The sequence below is a fragment of the Bubalus kerabau genome, chromosome 3, assembly GCF_029407905.1.
Source record: "Bubalus kerabau isolate K-KA32 ecotype Philippines breed swamp buffalo chromosome 3, PCC_UOA_SB_1v2, whole genome shotgun sequence".
Taxonomy (NCBI): Eukaryota; Metazoa; Chordata; class Mammalia; order Artiodactyla; family Bovidae; genus Bubalus; species Bubalus kerabau.
Window position 1 is genome coordinate 24,788,122 of NC_073626.1, and position 18,536 is coordinate 24,806,657.

General features: G+C 46.2%; 1 protein-coding gene and 1 long non-coding RNA gene across 3 annotated transcripts; both read left to right on the forward strand.

Moving 5' to 3' along the window:
- Nucleotides 1-11,042: 11,042 nt before the first annotated feature.
- Nucleotides 11,043-15,136, forward strand: LOC129645725 (uncharacterized). Of its 2 annotated transcripts, none has more exons than XR_008711478.1 (4): nt 11,043-11,374; nt 12,351-12,415; nt 12,522-12,645; nt 15,006-15,136. It is a non-coding gene; the product is annotated as an uncharacterized LOC129645725 (long non-coding RNA). The 2 variants fall into 2 exon arrangements; XR_008711477.1 differs by lacking the exon at nt 11,043-11,374 and adding an exon at nt 11,594-11,819.
- Nucleotides 15,137-17,287: 2,151 nt separating this feature from the next.
- Nucleotides 17,288-18,493, forward strand: MCCD1 (mitochondrial coiled-coil domain 1). Its single transcript, XM_055574391.1, has 2 exons — nt 17,288-17,465; nt 18,186-18,493. The coding sequence occupies exons 1-2, from the start codon at nt 17,288-17,290 to the stop codon at nt 18,491-18,493; spliced, it is 486 nt and encodes a 161-aa protein (XP_055430366.1).
- The last annotated feature ends 43 nt before the right edge of the window (nt 18,494-18,536 follow it).

The window sequence follows — 18,536 nt, forward strand, 5'->3', positions numbered from 1 at the left end:
GGGATTCTCCAGGCAAGGACACTGGACTGGGTTGCCATTTCCTTTTCCAATGCAGGAAAGTGAAAAGTGAAAGTGAAGTCACTCTAGATAAGGCTAATTTGATTTCCAAAGTTCTACTATCAATTTAAATTTTCATTAGGGCTGTGTAAGTGTTCATGTTGTTTGTGTGGTTCCAGAGGAAGCTGTTTTCAGCAGAAAGACAGAAAGCAAGAGGTAAAACCCACTTCCTGTGTTGAAACTCACTTGCAATGCAGATCACCCTGGCATGTTTTTCAGACTCTAACAAAAACTTCATTTCTTCTAGTTTTATTCTGTATATCTGGCATTGTACTTTTTTTTTTAAACTTTACATAATTGTATTAGTTTTGCCAAATATCGAAATGAATCCGCCACAGGTATACATGTGTTCCCCATCCTGAACCCTCCTCCCTCCTCCCTCCCCATACCATCCCTCTGGGTCGTCCCAGTGCACCAGCCCCAAGCATCCAGTATCGTGCATCGAACCTGGACTGGCAACTCGTTTCATGCATGATATTTTACATGTTTCAATGCCATTCTCCCAAATCTTCCCACCCTCTCCCTCTCCCACCGAGTCCATAAGACTGTTCTATACTTCAGTGTCTCTTTTGCTGTCTCGTACACAGGGTTATTGTTACCATCTTTCTAAATTCCATATATATGCGTTAGTATACTATATTGGTGTTTTTCTTTCTGGCTTACTTCACTCTGTATAATCGGCTCCAGTTTCATCCACCTCATTAGAACTGATTCAAATGTATTCTTTTTAATGGCTGAGTAATACTCCATTGTGTATATGTACCACAGCTTTCTTATCCATTCATCTGCTGATGGACATCTAGGTTGCTTCCATGTCCTGGCTATTATAAACAGTGCTGCGATGAACATTGGGTACACGTGTCTCTTTCCCTTCTGGTTTCCTCAGAGTGTATGCCCAGCAGTGGGATTGCTGGATCATAAGGCAGTTCTATTTCCAGTTTTTTAAGGAATCTCCACACTGTTCTCCATAGTGGCTGTACTAGTTTGCATTCCCACCAACAGTGGAAGAGGGGTCCCTTTTCTCCACACCCTCTCCAGCATTTATTACTTGTAGACTTTTGGATCGCAGCCATTCTGACTGGTGTGAAATGGTACCTCATAGTGGTTTTGATTTGCATTTCTCTGATAATGAGTGATATTGAGCATCTTTTCATGTGTTTGTTAGCCATCTGTATGTCTTCTTTGGAGAAATGTCTATTTAGTTCTTTGGCCCATTTTTTGATTGGGTCATTTATTTTTCTGGAGTTGAGCTGTAGGAGTTGCTTGTATATTCTCGAGATTAGTTGTTTGTCAGTTGCTTCATTTGCTATTATCTTCTCCCATTCTGAAGGCTGTCTTTTCACCTTGCTAATAGTTTCCTTTGATGTGCAGAAGCTTTTAAGGTTAATTAGGTCCCATTTGTTTATTTTTGCTTTTATTTCCAATATTCTGGGAGGTGGGTCATAGAGGATCCTGCTGTGATGTATGTCAGAGAGTGTTTTGCCTATGTTCTCCTCTAGGAGTTTTATAGTTTCTGGTCTTACGTTCAGATCTTTAATCCATTTTGAGTTTATTTTTGTGTATGGTGTTAGAAAGTGTTCTAGTTTCATTCTTTTACAAGTGGTTGACCAGATTTCCCAGCACCACTTGTTAAAGAGATTGTCTTTAATCCATTGTATATTCTTGCCTCCTTTGTCAAAGATAAGGTGTCCATACATGTGTGGATTTATCTCTAGGCTTTCTATTTTGTTCCATTGATCTATATTTCTGTCCTTGTGCCAGTACCATACTGTCTTGATAAATTTTATTTTTATTGAAGTGTAGTTGAATTGCAATGTGGTGTTAATTGAAAAAGAATGTGTCGGCGCTCCCCTGGTGGTTCAGTGGTAAAGAATCCTCTTGCCAGTGCAGGAAACATGGGTTTAATCCCTGGTCTGGGAAGATCACACATGTGGAGCAACTAAGCCCGTGCACCACAACTATTGAGCCTGTTCTCTAGAGCCCAGGAACCGCAACTACTGACCCCACGTGCCACAACTACTGAAGCCTGAGCGCCCTAGAGCCTGTGCCCCGCAACAAGAGAAGCCATCGAGATGAGAAACCTGTGCACCGCAACTAGAGAATAGCCCCCGATTAATGCAACTAGAGAAAAGCCTGTGCAGCAACAAAGACCCAGCACAGCCAATAAATAAATCAAATTATTTTTTTAAAAAAAGAAGAAAAGGAATGTGTATATAAATGGCATCACACTTTCAGCATATGGGTCCTGAGAATGCTTCCTTTTAGCACAACCATATAGTATTAATTTATATATTTGGAGTCCTCAAATTAAAAAGAAAGAAAGGAAGGAGGAAGAAAGCTGAGGAGGAGGAGAAGAAAGAGAAAAGTCCAAATTAGTAAAAGAGAGAACAAGAGGAGAGCAGTTAGAAATATTAAGTATGCTGCTGCTGCTAAGTCGCTTCAGTCGTGTCTGACTCTGTGCAACCCCATAGACAGCAACCCACCAGTCTCCCCCGTCCCTGGGATTCTCCAGGCAAAAACACTGGAGTGGGTTGCCATTTCCTTCTCCAATGCATGAAAGTGAAAAGTAAAAGTGAAGTTGCTCAGTCGTATCCGACTCTTTGCAACCCCATGAGACTGCAGCCTACCAGGCTCCTCCGCCCATGGGATTTTCCAGGCAAGAGTACTCGAGTGGGGTGCCATTGCCTTCTCCAATATTAAGTATAGATAGCATTTTTAAAATGCAAGGAAATAGATTTAGACAATATCCATAGAATAATAAAGACTTAAGAGAGCTTTATTACTTAGCTTTATTGAACAGAAAATTATCTTAAAACTTAGTGTCTTAAAGCAATAAATATAACTCGGATACTAAAAAGACAAGCGAAATGAAGCAGATTTTGGTCGGAGAAGCTGGATAAAGAGAAAGGTTTTATAAGCTGAAATAAGTAATAGGTTATTGGTGCACAAATGAAAATGATCTTGTTAGTCCCTGTCCTCCAAGAAGCAGTTGCCAAGTTGAGACTGAACTCGCCAGTGTTTTATCAGGGGAAACACTTGTCGGAGAATGTGAGGCAGGCAGAAAACACTGGGAGAGCCCACAGGACTAAGATGCAATCTGACCCCTAGAGGCGGACAGGAGAGAAGGTTCATTGGACTGTCCTAGATCCCTAGGCAATGGAAGTGAAGTTGAGCAAGGCCATAGAAGAGTCCCCGAGCCACAGATGGCCTTAGGAGGAGCCCTGTGTCTCCCGGAATTGAGCCTCCCTTAGGGTCACTGTTGCAACCTGTCATTGTCTGGGAACAGCCCTGGGAAGCAGGGTCTCTGCATAAATGCTGCCTTGGATCTTAGTGCACAGGAGCAGGGGCCCTTGTGCCTCACCTGGGGGCTGTGTCCTAAACCTTCCTACCTGAGGCGGCTGGACCCTTGGAAATCAAACCCTTCTCAGACTGGGTCACTGCACCTAACATTCATAGTTTCACTGGGACAAGGGAGAAGCAGCAGGCACCCAAGTCTCTCACCTGAGTTCCCCATGTAGTCCTCCTGCACCAGTTATGTAGCAGCAACTCCGTCTCTCCTGAGGACCAGACTCAATCACATCTGCCTAGAGAAGACAGGACCCCTACTCTCACCTGCTGGTCTTCGGCACATGGAATCCAAGCTTCCCGGGTGGCAGTCATAGGGTATGGTTCAATGGGACCCTTGTCGTGTCCCCTTGTAAGAGTGCCCCCTTAGTGGAACTGAGACCTCCTATCCTGCAAAACCCAGAGCTGTGTAGACAGAACGTGTCACAGGTTCAAGGATTTGGCCATGGACCGCATTGAGGGCCACTGTTCAGCCTAACATCTCATGTTGAAATCACCCGAGACCAAGGAGCTAACATTGTTGGAGTCAGTGATGGTGAGTCAGGAGCTGTGAGAGAGGAGCAATGAGGGGAACGGGCTGGGTGTCCATGGGGAAGGCCCACAACCAGCAGCGTGGGGGCTCTAACCTGATGTCAGACTGGAGGATGTTAGGGAAGGGGGTGGGAGAAAGGTCTGCAGGGAGTCATAAGAAGGGCCCCACCCACACCCAGGTACAGGGGTACAAGGTCCATGGATGAGGAAGCAGTATCAGAGGACTTCAGAGGGACCGTGTCCTTGAGGAGACCCAGGTTTCTGTCAGAGCTGTGAGGTGAAGGGAACATCCGAAGGAGGACGTTGGAGATTTTGCTGGTCAGTGTCTGAGAACTCCAGGGGGCGCTGTGAAAAACCCTCAGGAGCTGAGGAGGGGTGGAAGAGGAGACAGAATAGAGCTGTGCAGAGCCTCTAACACAGATGAGAGGCCAGACTCTCTGGGGGCTTGTCATGACTAAGACAAACAGGGAAAGGGCATAATGAGGTTAGTCCCGGTGGGCCAAGGCAGCTGACAGGGAGATGAAGGTGGAGAGGATCGGGGGTTTGGGGCTCTCACTTGGGCTCTGGGGTGAAGAAGATGGTGGAGATGACAAGGGCTGAGGTGGCTGGGTCTTTGTTTCTGTGTGTGGACCCCTCTGGATCCGCTGACTCTGGGATGGAATGCCTGAAGGGGACAAGTGGTCTTCAAGGATTATGTGAGTTCACTCTCACCCTGAGGGCTCAGGTCTGCCTTGACACCTGCTGTTGGAGGTGTGGGTTCTCAGGGAGCCAGGGGTGACCCTGGCACAAGGGTCCCTCTTCTACCCTCATAAGGAGAACAGAAGGCCCAGGGCACCTGTGTCCCAAGTCCCAACTCCCAACTGTCCCAAGATGCTCATCGCACTGTGAGATGTTATGTAGACATTGAGATGTCGCTCCCAAACAAGAGATGATTTATGTCAGAAAACTGAGTTTCAAAAAGCTGCAAAAGAAGTAGGAAAAAAATGTGTCTACTTTTCAGTTTTCTTTGGAGTTGTCATTAGGGGCTGGAGAGAGGGAAGAGAAGGAAAATTCATAGATAGCACAACCAAGCGTTCCTCTCTCCAAGTGAAAGACATGTGGAGGATAATTAAGAGAATTTTATATTACTTTGACATTTCATAATGTTAGGGAATTACAGTTATTTTCAGTATGATAATAATATTATTTGAAGACAGTTTCCTTTTCAAGAAATGACACTGAAATAGCTAGGGATGAGGATCAGGATGTTGGCAAGTGATTTTCAAGGATTTCAGCAAAAATCATGGAAATACAATCTATTACATACACAAAGAAAATATGACAAGATATTAACATCACTATATCTAGGATGGCTATTGTACTATTCTTTCAAACTTGAGATATCTTTGAAATGTTTCACAATAAGTTGGAGAAAACTTTTAGAAATAATAATGCATGGGAAATGTCCACAACCTAATATTGAATGAAAATTAGGCTTCAAGAGTATGTGCATGTGAGAATGTGTGAATGTGACAATGTGTGTATGTGAGTGTGTTCTGCGTGTGTATGTGTCAGTGTGGGTGACAATATGTGTGTGGCAATGTGTGTCTGTGCATGTGCCAGGCTGCTTGTGCATTCATTCACTCATTCATTCACTCACTCACTCATTCACTCACCCATTCATTCACTCAACAAGTATTTCTAAAGCAACAACCAGGCACTATTCAAGGAGATAGGAATACAGCTGTATACAATCAAAGTCTCTATACTTGTGCTCATAAAGCTTATGTTCTAGAGGAAGGAGAGAAAATAAACAATTAAATAATGACACTTCAAAATGTGCATTAGTGACCATGGTGTGAGGCTTCCCAGGTGACTCAGTGGTAAAGAATCCACCTGCCAATGCAGGAGGTGCAACTTCAATCCCTGGGTCAGGAAGATTCCCTGGCAAAGAAAATGGCAATGCACTCTAGTATTCTTGCCCGGAAAATCCCATGACAGAGGAGACTGGCAGACTACAGTCCATGGGGTCACCGAGCCAGAATAACTTAGCGACAACAACTAGGGTTTAAATAAAATCAACGCAGGGCAGTGGGTAGAGGGAGGCTGGACACCCAGATGTGGTGAGCCACGCAGGGAGGGGCTCTCAGTAAGGACAGTTGAAGAGAATGTCAGGGAGGGAAGCGCTGTGTGGGGGTCAAGTTCTCAGGCCAGTGAACAGCCTGGATGTCTCTGAGGTGTGAATACCCTGTGAGTGCTGGAGGACCACACTCAAAATTGTTTATTTTCTCTCCTTCCTCTAGAACATAAGCTTAATGAGCACAAGTATAGAGACTTTGATTGTATACAGCTGTATTCCTATCTCCTTGAATAGTGCCTGGTTGTTGCTTTAGAAATACTTGTTGAGTGAATGAATGGGTGAGTGAATGAGTGAGTGAGTGAGTGATTCAGTGAGGCCTGAATCATATCATAGGACCATAGCGTGTGAACTGCAAGTAAATAGGAAAGAGTCTCATAAATGAGAAAGATTTTTTTCTTTTATAGATTTTCTTTTCTTTATATTTTTCCTTATTGTTACTGAGAGGGATATGTGTGTGTGTTTTGTGGTTTGTGGGATTTTAGTTCCCAGATCAGGGATTGAAAGTGGGCTGCTCTGCAGTGAAAGTGCAGAGTCCTAACCACTGCACCACCAAGGAATTCCCAAGAGGGATTTTTGTTTGTTTTGTTTTAAAATGTATTTATTTATTAATTGAAGGATGATTGCTTTATATAATAGGGTTGGTCTGCCAAACATCAACATAAGTCAGCCATAGATATACACATATACCCTCCCCAAGAGGGATTTTTAATGCAACATATTTTTCAAAAATCTTTCAAGATATTCCAAAGGATTTGCAAGTGAAAAATTTTCCTCCCTCCCCAAATCCCTGGCACTTAGGTCCTCTGCCAGAGGTGAGCATTTGATCAATTTCTCACGTATTCTTCCTGAGAAAAAACTTATACAGATATTGTTACTGTTGCTACATCAAGGAGTACTGAAAAGAAATAGTGTAGAAGAAAATGCTTATTTTCCATTTTCCCAGGCATTGTCAACAAGAGGCAGGAGAGTCACAGGGTAGGGATGGTAACCTCAGAGTTAGCATAAGAACCCTATTCTCCTCCCGTCCCTGGACCACCCCTGACCCTGACACCAGTGGAGTCCAGAGCTGCTCAGAAGCTGTTTCCCCACATTGGTACTCAGTCCTGAGGTCAGCCATCTCTGACTGATCTAGAGCCCAGACCCTTCCAGGCCACGCAGAGCAATGTGTTAGCGCCCTCGTGTGGCCACAGGGCTCAGGACAGGAGACGTAGCTCTCTCCTATTCAGCCAGAACCCTCCCAGGGTCTCTGGCGGCTCCCAGAACCAGAATACGGCTTTAAACACAAGAAGGGGCCTCCATCCTCTATCAGTTTGGGGAGAATGAGGTGTTTCCCTAAATTCCACACTGACACACGTTTCCTTCCCACTGAGTCACCGTGGACTCTGCCTCAAAGCACAGTGCCTCCAGGCCGTAACAACTGGTTCCCAGGTCCCAGATGGACCCCACAAGAAACACAGTGCCCTCAGTCTCCTGAGATGGGACCTAGGCCTCCTGAGTCCTTATCGCTTGCTTGTTCCTGCCACTGCCTCGAGCTGGAGGACCTCTGTATCTGGGAATCAGTCCAGTGCATTTCAGGACAGGGGGTGGGATCCCGGAGTGGGAAGAGCCCCTAGTGAGCTGGGTTCAAGAAGGAGCCGATGCTCCAGGGGAAGTGAGGGTAGGGCAGAAATAAGGACATCAGGGAGTTGAAGGTTACAAGAAGGAGAGAAGAAGGAGCCAGGGAGGAGCGTGACCTGAGAAAGGCCAGTCTAGGGGACACCTGCGGGTTGTATTTGGAGAGGGTTTCTGGGTGCTGGGCCATAGAGAGTGAAGGGCAGGTGCTGGGCTGTCACTGTGGGGACCAACTCTGGCATCAAATTCCCAGGGTTTCCAGGGTCCCACTTCCTGCGCTAGGACCTCACTGCCATGTCTGAGCCCAGCCTCAATGAATGGCTTGTCACGTTCTTCAGTTATCCCTCCCTCTCCTAGACAACCAGAGCCTCCATGCCAGGTCAAGGGGCGCCTGGGGATCAAGTGCTCAGCACGCTGTGGGGGCCAGACACCACCATGGGCTTCAGGGACCTCAGCAATGAGACCCAGATGACCAAAAATACCCACTTCTTAGTGGCGGTCCCTACATCCTCCACAGTTCACTTCCAGAGGACTCTGGGATGAGTCCACCTCCTTCCTCACTGGTGACCCAACCACCCAGATCCTCAGACTGGACCCCTCAGGCCCTGCTCCCTGCTACCCCCACCCTCTGAACTTGGGAGCTCGGCAACCCCAGCCCCAGGTCTCAGTTCTACCCTGATGACTGATCCAGGACTTCAGGTGCCATAGACTGAATGTTTGTATCCCCAGAAATTCTTGTGTTGAAACCAAATCCCCAGTGTATTTGGAGGTAGGGCGTTTGGGAGGTCAGGTCACGAGGGTGGAGCCCTCATAAATGGTGTAAGTGTCCTTATAAAAGAGAGGTTCTGGAGAGCTCCCTTTCCCCTTCCACATGGGAGGTCACAGTGAGAAGACAGCCATCTGTGAATCAGGAAGAGGGCCCTCATTTGACACCAAATCTGCTGAGACCTTGATCTTGGACTCCTCATCCTCTATGATAGTCCGTTACAGCAGCTTGAGCAGACATGGGACTCACAAGCCAAGGAAGGGTTCCCTGGAGCCCCCATGCGGCAACTGAGTCATGGCTGCAATTTGGACAGCAGCCACCCATGACCCCACAATCTAGACGGACCCCCCTTCTCTGGCCCAAGAGACATCAGAGGCAGGTGATGGTGGGTAAGACACAGACACAGCCTGTCCATTGAGCTTATGTGGCAAGACAAGAGTTCAGGGTGGCACTGAGAGAGGAGAGGCTCAGGAAACCAAGACCAATTGGTGGGTAGCAAATACATGTCACAGGAGACCCCTGTTATGCACTAAGATGTGGCCCTCAGAATCCATATGTTGAAGCCCTAACCCCCTCTGTGTGATTATATTTTTTAATTGAGGTATAGTTGATGTACAATAAAAGTTCCAAGTGTTCAACATGATTCATAACTTTAAAGGTTATATTCCATGTATAGTGATTGTAAAATATTGGCTATATTCCCCGTGTTGAACTTTATCCTTGTATTTTATTTTATACGTAGCAGTTTGTACCTCTTAATCCCCACCCTTGTCTGGCCCCTATTCCCATCTCTCTCCCTACTGGTGACCACTAGTTTGTTCTCTATATCTGTGAGTCTGTTTCTTTTCTTTCTTTCTCACTTGTATTTTAGGCCACATTTCATGGATTTGACCTGGGCCACAGCAGTGAAAGTGCCAAGTCCTAACCATTGGACTGCCAGGAAAATCCCTATTTCTTTTTGTTATACTCACTAGTTTCTTTTACATTCCACATATAAATGATATCACACAGTATTATTTGTCCTTCTCTGTGACTTATTTCACTTAGCACAATACCCTTCAAGTCAATCCATGCTGTTGTAATGGCTGAGTAGTATCCATTGTGAATATGTAACATCTTCTTTATCCATTCCTCTGTTGATGGACACAGGTTGTCTCCATACTTGGGCAATTATAAATAATGATGCATATGAGTATTGGGGTGCATGCATCTTTTCCAATTAGTTTTATTTTTTTGAATATGTATCCAGGAGTGGAATTACTGGGTCACATAGTAGTTCTACTTTTGGTTTTTTGAGAAGTAGCCACACTGTTTTCCACAAAGGCTGCACCAATTTACATCCCCACTAACAGTTTCCAGAATTTCCCTTTCTTCCACATCCTTGCCAATATTTGTTATTTGTGTTCTTGTTGATAATAATCATTCTGATAGGTGTGGGGTGATATCTCTTGTGGTTTTAATTTGTATTTCTCTAATGATTAGTGATGTTGAGCATCTTTTTATGGCTGTCTGTATGTCTTTTTTGGAAAAATGTCTATTCAGGTATTCCACCCATTTTTTAATTGGGTTATTTGGTTTTTTGATGTCGAGTTGTATGAGCAGCTTATATATTTTGGATATTAACTTACTGGTCATTTTATTGCAGTATTTTCTCCCATTCCATAGGTTGTCTTTTCATTTTGTTGGTGGTTTCCTTTCCTACGCAAAAGCTTCTAATGTTAATCAGCTCCCCTTTATTCTTGCTTTTATTCCTTTGCCTTAGAAGACAGATCCAAAAAAAATATTGCTACAGTTTCTGTCAAAGAGTATTAAACCTATGTTTTTTCCTAGGAGTTTTGTGGTTTCCCATCTTACATTTGTAGGCTTCCCAGGTGGTAGCAGTAGTAAAGAATCTGCTTGTGAACACAGGCGACACAAGAGATACGAGTTTGATCCCTGGGTCGAGAAGATCCTCTGGAGTAGAAAATGGCAACCCACTCCAGCTTTCTAGCCTGGAGAATCCTACAGACAAGGAGCCTGGCAGGCTACTGTCCGTGGGTCACAAGGAGTCAGACATGACAGCGTATATGCACACACACTCAAGGTTAAATGAGGTCATAAGGGTGGGGCCCTCGTCTGATAAAGCTTGCAGTTCTGAGAAGGAGACACCAGCTTGTGCTCTCTTCCCTTCCACCCCCACTTTGTACAGAGGAGAGGCCATGTAAGGACATAGTGAAAAGACATAGTTACAAGCCTAAAAGAGAGCCCTTACCAGAATCCAAATTTCCTAGCACTTGGATCTTGGACTTCTAGTCTCCAGAACTGTGAGAAAACAAATTTCTGTCACTTAAGCCACCCAGCCTGGGGTATTTAGTTATGGCAGGCTGAGCAGACTAAGACAACCTCCAAAACCAAACACCAGCAAACTCCCCTCTTCCAAGCCTCAGACCCAGCTTTAAGGAATCTTGTCACAGCATTTATTCATCCCTTCACAAATAGTGAGTGAGTGCCTCTGTGCCAGGCTTTGCTCTAGGACTGATGGCTATTTAATCAAAATAGTCAAAACACTTGCTTTCCTGATGCTTACAGGCTGTTGATTCAAGAAGAGGGGAATTAGCCCTCAGCTGTAGACAGAGGGTGGAGAGGTCAATTGTAAAAGAGCATGTGGGGCAGTGCTGTTGAGGTCCTCTTTGGGAAAAGAGATCTGCACAGTATGTTCGAAAATGATAGGGGATACAGAGAAAAAATAATACAAAGTCAACAACAATGCAATGTAATGGGAGAGGTGGCACTTTTAAAGAGGGTGGTCAGGGTGGGCCTCACGGAGGTGACAGCTGAGCAGAAGACACAGTGAAGCAGGTGAGGAACCGAGTCATGCAGATATGTGAAGGAAGAGCACTGCTGGATCGTCCTCTGCACACCCAGGACTGCCCCAGGCGGGCAGTAAAACTGCAGTGGGATTGGAGGTAGGCGCCCTTGTGCACAGACTTCTTACAGAAAGGTGTGGGGTCGGGTCTCTCTTGCTCCGGCCTTTGAAAGTCCTGGGGTGGGGGAGGGAGAAGGCACTGCTTGGGGAGGAAGAGTCGGGGTACCCCCCTCCCTCTCTCGGCCCTCTCTCTCTGGATCCACCCCCCCGCCGCACCCTCCACCCAGGGTTATGGTCACTAACAAAGCAGGACCCTGAGGGCAATCACACTCTGAGAGGCTGAGCTGTCGGCAGAGTGCTGATCCGGCTGCAGGAAGGGAGGGAACGGACGGTGAACTAAGGACTCGGGGACCCGCTGTGGAGGGAGTGACAAGACCTGCCAAGAGCTGGGCTGCTGTGGGGGTCCTCCTTGAAGAAGACCTGCGATACCTCTGGCTGGTGGAGCACCTGGGCCTGAAGGGCCCCTCAATGTGATGTGGGATGAGGTATTGTCAGAGGATGGGTGAGGGTGGGGGTGAATCTCATCCATACCTGGGCAAGGCTCTCTGCTCCTGTACCCAAGGGCCCTCCCTTCCCTCCTAAATGGAGATGTTGGAAATGTCCTCAGTTGCCCTCTGGTCACTCACATTTCACCCTCATTTGAAAGCCCTTCTGGTTCTAACCTTTTTTTTTTTAATTGGAGTATAATCGTTTTACAATGTTGTGTTACTTTCTGCTGTACAATGAAGAGAATCAGCTGTATATATTCATATATCCCCTCCCTCTTGGACCTCCCTCTCAGGGCCCCTTTGAGTCACCACAGAGCACGGAGCTGAGCTCCCTGCGCCTTATGACAGGTTCCCACTAGCTATCTGCTCTACATACGGCAGTGCATGTATGTCGGTCCTAAACTCCCAGTGGGCCCCACCCTCCCTTTCCCTCCCTGGTCCACAGCTGCATTCTCCACGTGTGATTCTTGCGGCGCCTTCTCCCACATCCCCAGGACCTGACCTCTCTTCTTCTCTTCTGCCCTCCAGTGGGAAGAATGGCTCACTTCTCCCTGAGGAGCAGGCTCCAGGCAAGAGGCTGGGCTGTAGCTGAGGTTGGAGGAAGGAAAAGGCCAACGACTGGGAGAGGGGATGGGCACAGACAGAGCAGAAATCAAGGGGTTTGGGAAAGGTGATTCCATATCATTATTTTTCTCTCAGAGTCCAAGAGCCATCCCTCCCCCGCCCTGCCCGGCGCAGGGACATGGAAAGAGCAGCAGGAATGGAAGAAAAATGTAACTGATTCCTCCCTCTGCCGTCTTTTCCTCTTGGCTACTCTACTTTTGTAAGTGGAACTTCTTAATGAAACCTAAAATTTTTCTTTCAGGGAAGTCTCCAAACATCAGAAAATTAAATTATTAATGTTTCAGCCCTACAGGCTAAAAAACAAAAACAAAAACAGAAGCTTTAAGGAATGAAGGCACATGTGGAAAACTGGCCATTGTGCTGGGTAGTAAAGCTTGCACTAAATAAGCTCTATGTGGCGCTGAAAGGATAGCCTCTCGTTTGCCTGTTTGAGCTCGGGCAGCTCTTGGAAACTCTGTCCTCTTTAGAAAAGTGAAATGAGCACTCAATGCCCAGATTTTGGCTAAAACACCCTCCAATAAAAGGAACCATGGGTCTTTAGAAAAATAGCTGATTGTAGGCTTAAGACAGAAAAAACTACAAGATGAGCCTGGAATGCCTTGTAATGTCAGAGAGGAAGGCAATTCCCCATAATTGAGCATGTCAAAGGGACACAGAAGCCAACCTGAAAAAGCTCCCTATGAACAAAGCTGGAACAATTTCAGCAGCAAAATCACAATAAATATTGGATTATAACCCCAAATAAAAAATACTGAGTTCAGGGACTTCCCTGGTGGTCCAGTGGCTAAAACTCCATGCTGCCAATGCAGGGGGCCAGGGTTTGATACCTGGTCAGGAAACTAAACCCCACACGCCACAGCCAAGAGTTTGCATGCCACAACTAAGACCGGTGCAGCCAAACAAATACAATTTTTTAAAAATATTCTAGTTCATATTAAAATACACAAATGACTGAAAAACATTTTAAAGGGAGGGAGAAAGGACACACTTTCCTTACAGAAGAGTATCAAGTAATATATAAAGAGAATCCCCATTCCAGGAGATGGAGTTTAATTTCCCTCCCCTTGAGTGTGGGCTGGACTTGGTGACTCATTTCCAAACAACAGAATGTGCTGTGTGCTCAGTCACTCAGGTTCTTTGTGACCCTTTGGACTGTAGCCCGTCAGGCTCCTCTGTCCACAGGATTTCCCAGGTAAGAACCCTGGAATGGGTTGCCATTTCCTTCTCCAGGGGATCTTCCCAACCTAGGGATCGAACCTGCATCTCCTGTGTCTCCCACGCTGGTGGTCAGATTCCTTACCACTGAGCCATCTGGGAAGCCAAAAATAGAGAATGGAAAGGGAAAAACTACTACTGAGTGGAGAAACTTGGCAGATAAAGATCATGTTGATATCATGTACCCTCGATATGATGTGATAAGAAAGGCCTTTCACATCTACAGTGCTCTTCCCTAAAACCCATAAACCCAATTTAATCATGAGAAAATATCAGACAAACCCAACCTGAGTGATATTCCCCAAACGTTCTGTCTGGTACTCCTCAAAATGTTCATGAAGACAGATAAAGAGTAAGAAACTCAACAGATCAGAGGAGACTAAGGAGGCATGACAACCTAATGCATTAAGGTACCCTGGATTGGATCCTGAAACAGAAAGAGGACATTAGTGGAAAAACTGGTGAAATCCAGTCTACAGCTTAGCTAATGGTATTGTACCAATTTTAACTTCTTAGTTTCTTGGTCTCAACATAGTTTTGATAGATGTTAACATTAAGGGAAGCTGGGTGAAAGGTACCGTATGATATTATCCATATGAGGAATCTAAAATGTGTCACAAATGAACCTATGAAACAGAAATAGAATCAGGTGAGAGTGGTGGCCGAGGGTTGGATTAGGAGTTTGGAATTAGCAGATGCAAACTGGTGTGTATAGAATGGATAAACAAGATCCTACTGTATAGCACAGGAAACTGTACTTAATATCTTATGGTAAACTATAATAGAAAAGAATATGAAAAAAATATATATATATAGCCAGTCACTTTGCTGTACAGTAATTAATACAAAATTGTAATTCAACTGTACTTCAATAAAAAATAAATTATACTGGCATTTTTTACAAATCAAAGGTTTGTGACAACCCTGTGTTAAGCAAGTCTATCAGCGCCATTTTTCCAACAGCATTATTTTTTAATTAAGGTATGCACATTGTTTTTTTAGACATAATGCTATTACACACTTAACAGACTGCAGTATAAAGTATATATGGGCTTCCCCAGTGGCTCAGAGATAAAGAATCTGCCTGTCAATACAGGAAATGCAGGAGACACCGGTTCAATCCCTGGGTGGGCAAGATCCCTTGGAGAAGAAAACGGCAACCCATTCCACTATTCTTGCCTGGAAAAGTCCATGGACAGAGGAGCCTGGTGGGGTGTAGTCCATGGGGTTACAACTTAATGACTGAGCCCACACACGCACACATTGTATGACTTTTATATATTCAAATTGAGGAACCAAAAAATTCATGTGACTCACTTTATTGCAATATTCACTTTATTGCAGCGGTCTGCAAACCCATAATACTTCCAAGGAATGCCTGTATTGACAAACTGACAAAATGCATATGGAGAGGCCAGAGAGCTGGAACAGCCAGCACACTATAGAAGTCGGTGGACACTTGAAAACCCTACCTGAGGTCAAGACTTCCTACAAAGCTATGCTAATCAAGACAACGTGGTATTGGTGAAAGAAAACACAAGTAGGTCAGTGGACAGGAGAGAGAACCCAGGGATAGAATACATAAATGGTGCTGGGACAACCGGACATTCACATGCCAAAAAAAGTGAAGTGAAAAAGTTCTCTTGAAAAGTTACCATGAAGGTCACCTGTGACAGGAACAAAAAGTGCCTCTCAGTAAACTTCTCACATTAGAGCAGTGGGTGGACTTAAATATACCTAAGTACCCATCTCCCCAAGTTTCGCATGAAGGGTACGTGACTCACGTCAGTGCCCCCAGGCCTGCCTCATCCACTGGGCAGGATGCGGTAGTAAAGGCGGCATCAGCAGAGCAGCCCCTCGACCTCGTGCCAGACACCTCCCATAATCCTCTGCCTATCCCTGGCTGAAGACAGGCCCCTCCTGCAGAGGCCAAGCCAGACCTCTCATTTGATTAAGACTATGAGACATAAATAAAACAGCACCACATAAAGAAAAAGACTATTAGCCCCTCAGGAATAACAACAGTAAATATACACAGTAACATAACTCTAGGTTTACATTTATCTACTTTCATCCCTTCATTTCCATGACTATGAGATCCACAGCTCACCCAATAGATCTGAACTGATCCAAATACCAGTCTTTTCTTGAGCTCTCCCAGACAAAGCCAAATCCAGACTCTACTATAATTCATGGCTTAGGACTGCCTACTGCAAATCACTAGATATTGGTCCATTTTGGAGTTCATAACCTGAAACAGAAATTCACATGATAGAAATGTCTAATTTTCAGGTAGGATACTTTGTTACTAGTGCATCATCTAGACTGTTTTACAGAAGTTTCTCAATTAATAGCTGCTAATCTTGCTTTTAATTTATAAATGTGCTTAGTTTCAAATGTTACTTGTGGCTTGTTTAACCTTGTACTAGCTTCCCTTCTTTGTAACAACAGTAGTTTGGGCCTCTTCTGTCTCAACAAGTACAACTTAAAGCTGTGCACACATTGCAATTCAAAAATGAGCCCCCACATATAACCCTATCACTGAGAGACAAGAGGGAAGGCTTGTCTCCTCCAAAATTGTACAGGGACTCCATTCTTTTTCCACTAAAAAATGGGAACCTATCAACTAATGGGGAACCTAGAGATCTCTGACTTCATCTAAAGTTGCTTCAGCCCAAGTTCAAGAATCACTGACCTCCAGGAAGGTCTCCCTCTCTGCTCCTCTGACCCCCACACTATGGCAGAGGCCATCTTCCCTCCAAATTCAGTGTGATGTCCCAATAGCAAACTGCAGCTGTCCACTGTCCAGCAACCTTGCTTTCTGGGGCATGTTTTTCTGAGGACCTACTTTTTCTTAGATCAAAGCTGGAACCATCCACTCTGTGAGCCAGGGGTATGACTGTGCCCTCTAGCCACAACAGGACATTTCAGGATACACTGCAGGAAGTCCAGTATTTATACACAAGCCTCAGTGAGTGGACAAGACTTTTGTTCTAGTGCGGATTTGATGGGAGGGCTCACCAGTTCAACCAAGCTTGAAACCAGTACCTGTGTATGGTGCCAACTTAACAGAGATGGCAAACCCCAACAACGTACAATGCACAACAGGGACAAGAGAAAGGTCACCGGCAAGAAGAGGAAAGGGAAATAAAGTGAAAATCAATACTTGAGCCAGGTCAAGGGTGAGCTTTAAGTCTGGCAGACCTAGGCTTTTCCAGCAGGCTGTGGAGCCTTGAGCACATCTGACCCAGAGCAGGTCCCAGCCCATACTTGAATGAGTGAGTGCTGAATGAAGTTCTGAGCATTTCCTCATCTGCCAACCTGTAATGTAATTCATTCTCCCTTGCAGAACTGAGAGGAATGAGTAAGAAACACACAGTGCTAAGAATTACTGACACAAGACACGGTAGGCTGGGGACCAGAGTTCTGAAGGAAATTTTGCCTGGCAGGAACAATTTCACACTAGGGAACCTGAGTTCCTGGACTCTGGGGCCAGGTTGGGAGGCGGGTGGGTGCAACAGAGCAGGGCAGGGGCAGGGCCAGGCATTGAAGCGAGGCCACAGCCCGGAGGGAGCCAGTTCCTGGTGGCTGTGGGGTGGCTCAGACAGCTCCCTGCCTGACCCGCCATGGTCCTCCCTCTGGCCTGGCTCTCCCAATGCTGCCGTCACCTCCTCCTGCCATCCTGCGCCCCCATACTCCAGGGCTCCTGGAGGTGCTGCTCCCAGGGTCCCAGAAGCACAGCAGAGACGAGCTCCACACGCAATAGAAAGATGTCACCTTCCAGGGTAAGTGGCACCAAGGAAGGTGGAGGGCATGAGGGCAAATTTATACTGGGGGGCAGAGAATCCCCTCCACGTCACCACAGGTCAGCTGAAAGCAGACCTGGTGGCTGAGATGATAAAGAATCCAGCTGCACTGCAGGAGACCTGGGTTCGATGGCTGGGTTGGGAAGATCTCCTGGAGGAGGGCAAGGCAACCCACTCCAGTATTCTTGCCTGGATAGTCCCCATGGACAGAAGAGCCTGGAGGGCTACAGTTCATGGGGTCGCAGAGTCCTAGATGACTGAGTGACTAACCACAGCACAGCACATGCCCCCTCACCCCCACCCCATGCTTGTGGCCTAGTCCCAACCCTCAGTTCCTTAAAGCACCCTTCTTGCCCCCACCCTCTATCTGCATCCCACCCTCCTTGCAGTTCACAAAGCCCTTGAACGGAATAACTTCCCCTCATCTAACAGTTAATTATTTCTCAGGAGGGTTGGGACTGCCAGTTCTCCCCTTCCCAAATGCACATTCAAGTCCAGTTACAGCACCTGGGCTGTGATCTCTAACTACTACCACCCCACACCCCACTCCAGGACTATGCCCAAGACAGGAAACTGCTTTGGCTTTGCAGTAAGATGACCTCAAATTAATGGGGCAGAGGTAGAATTCCTGACTTCCAGTGAGCCTCAGCCCTCAGCCCTGGCTGATGACCTCTCCCTAATGCTCTGCCCTCCCAGGAGCACCAGCCCCGCCCCACAGCTGAGCTGGCCCAGGCGGAGGAGCTGCTGGAGCAGCAGCTGGAGCTGTACCAGGCCCTGGTGGAAGGGCAAGAGGGGGCCTGGGAAGCCCAGGCCCTGGTGCTCAAGACACAGAAGCTAAAGGAACAGATGCGGAGACACAGAGAGCCTGGGAGGAGTCACCTAAGCCTTCCATCAGTGGCCCCTTCACCATCCAGCCCTGAAAACTGCACGCCACCCTCCCCAGCCCTTGGATCAGCAACATCCCAGCCTCTCCCAGGCCCTAAGAAAACAGAAGAAACTGCCACAAAAGGGCTAGAAACTGGATAGTCATGAGAAGTCATGGCCTCTGCAGTCTTTTCACTCACATCCC

Excerpts from the sequence above, each read along its gene's own strand:
- MCCD1 (XM_055574391.1), top strand. The coding sequence starts at position 17,288 with ATGGTCCTCCCTCTGGCCTGGCTCTCCCAATGCTGCCGTCACCTCCTC. Across the intron at positions 17,466-18,185 it reads GGTAAGTGGCACCAAGGAAG|CTGAGCTGGCCCAGGCGGAG; the intron begins GTGGAGGGCATG and ends CCCGCCCCACAG.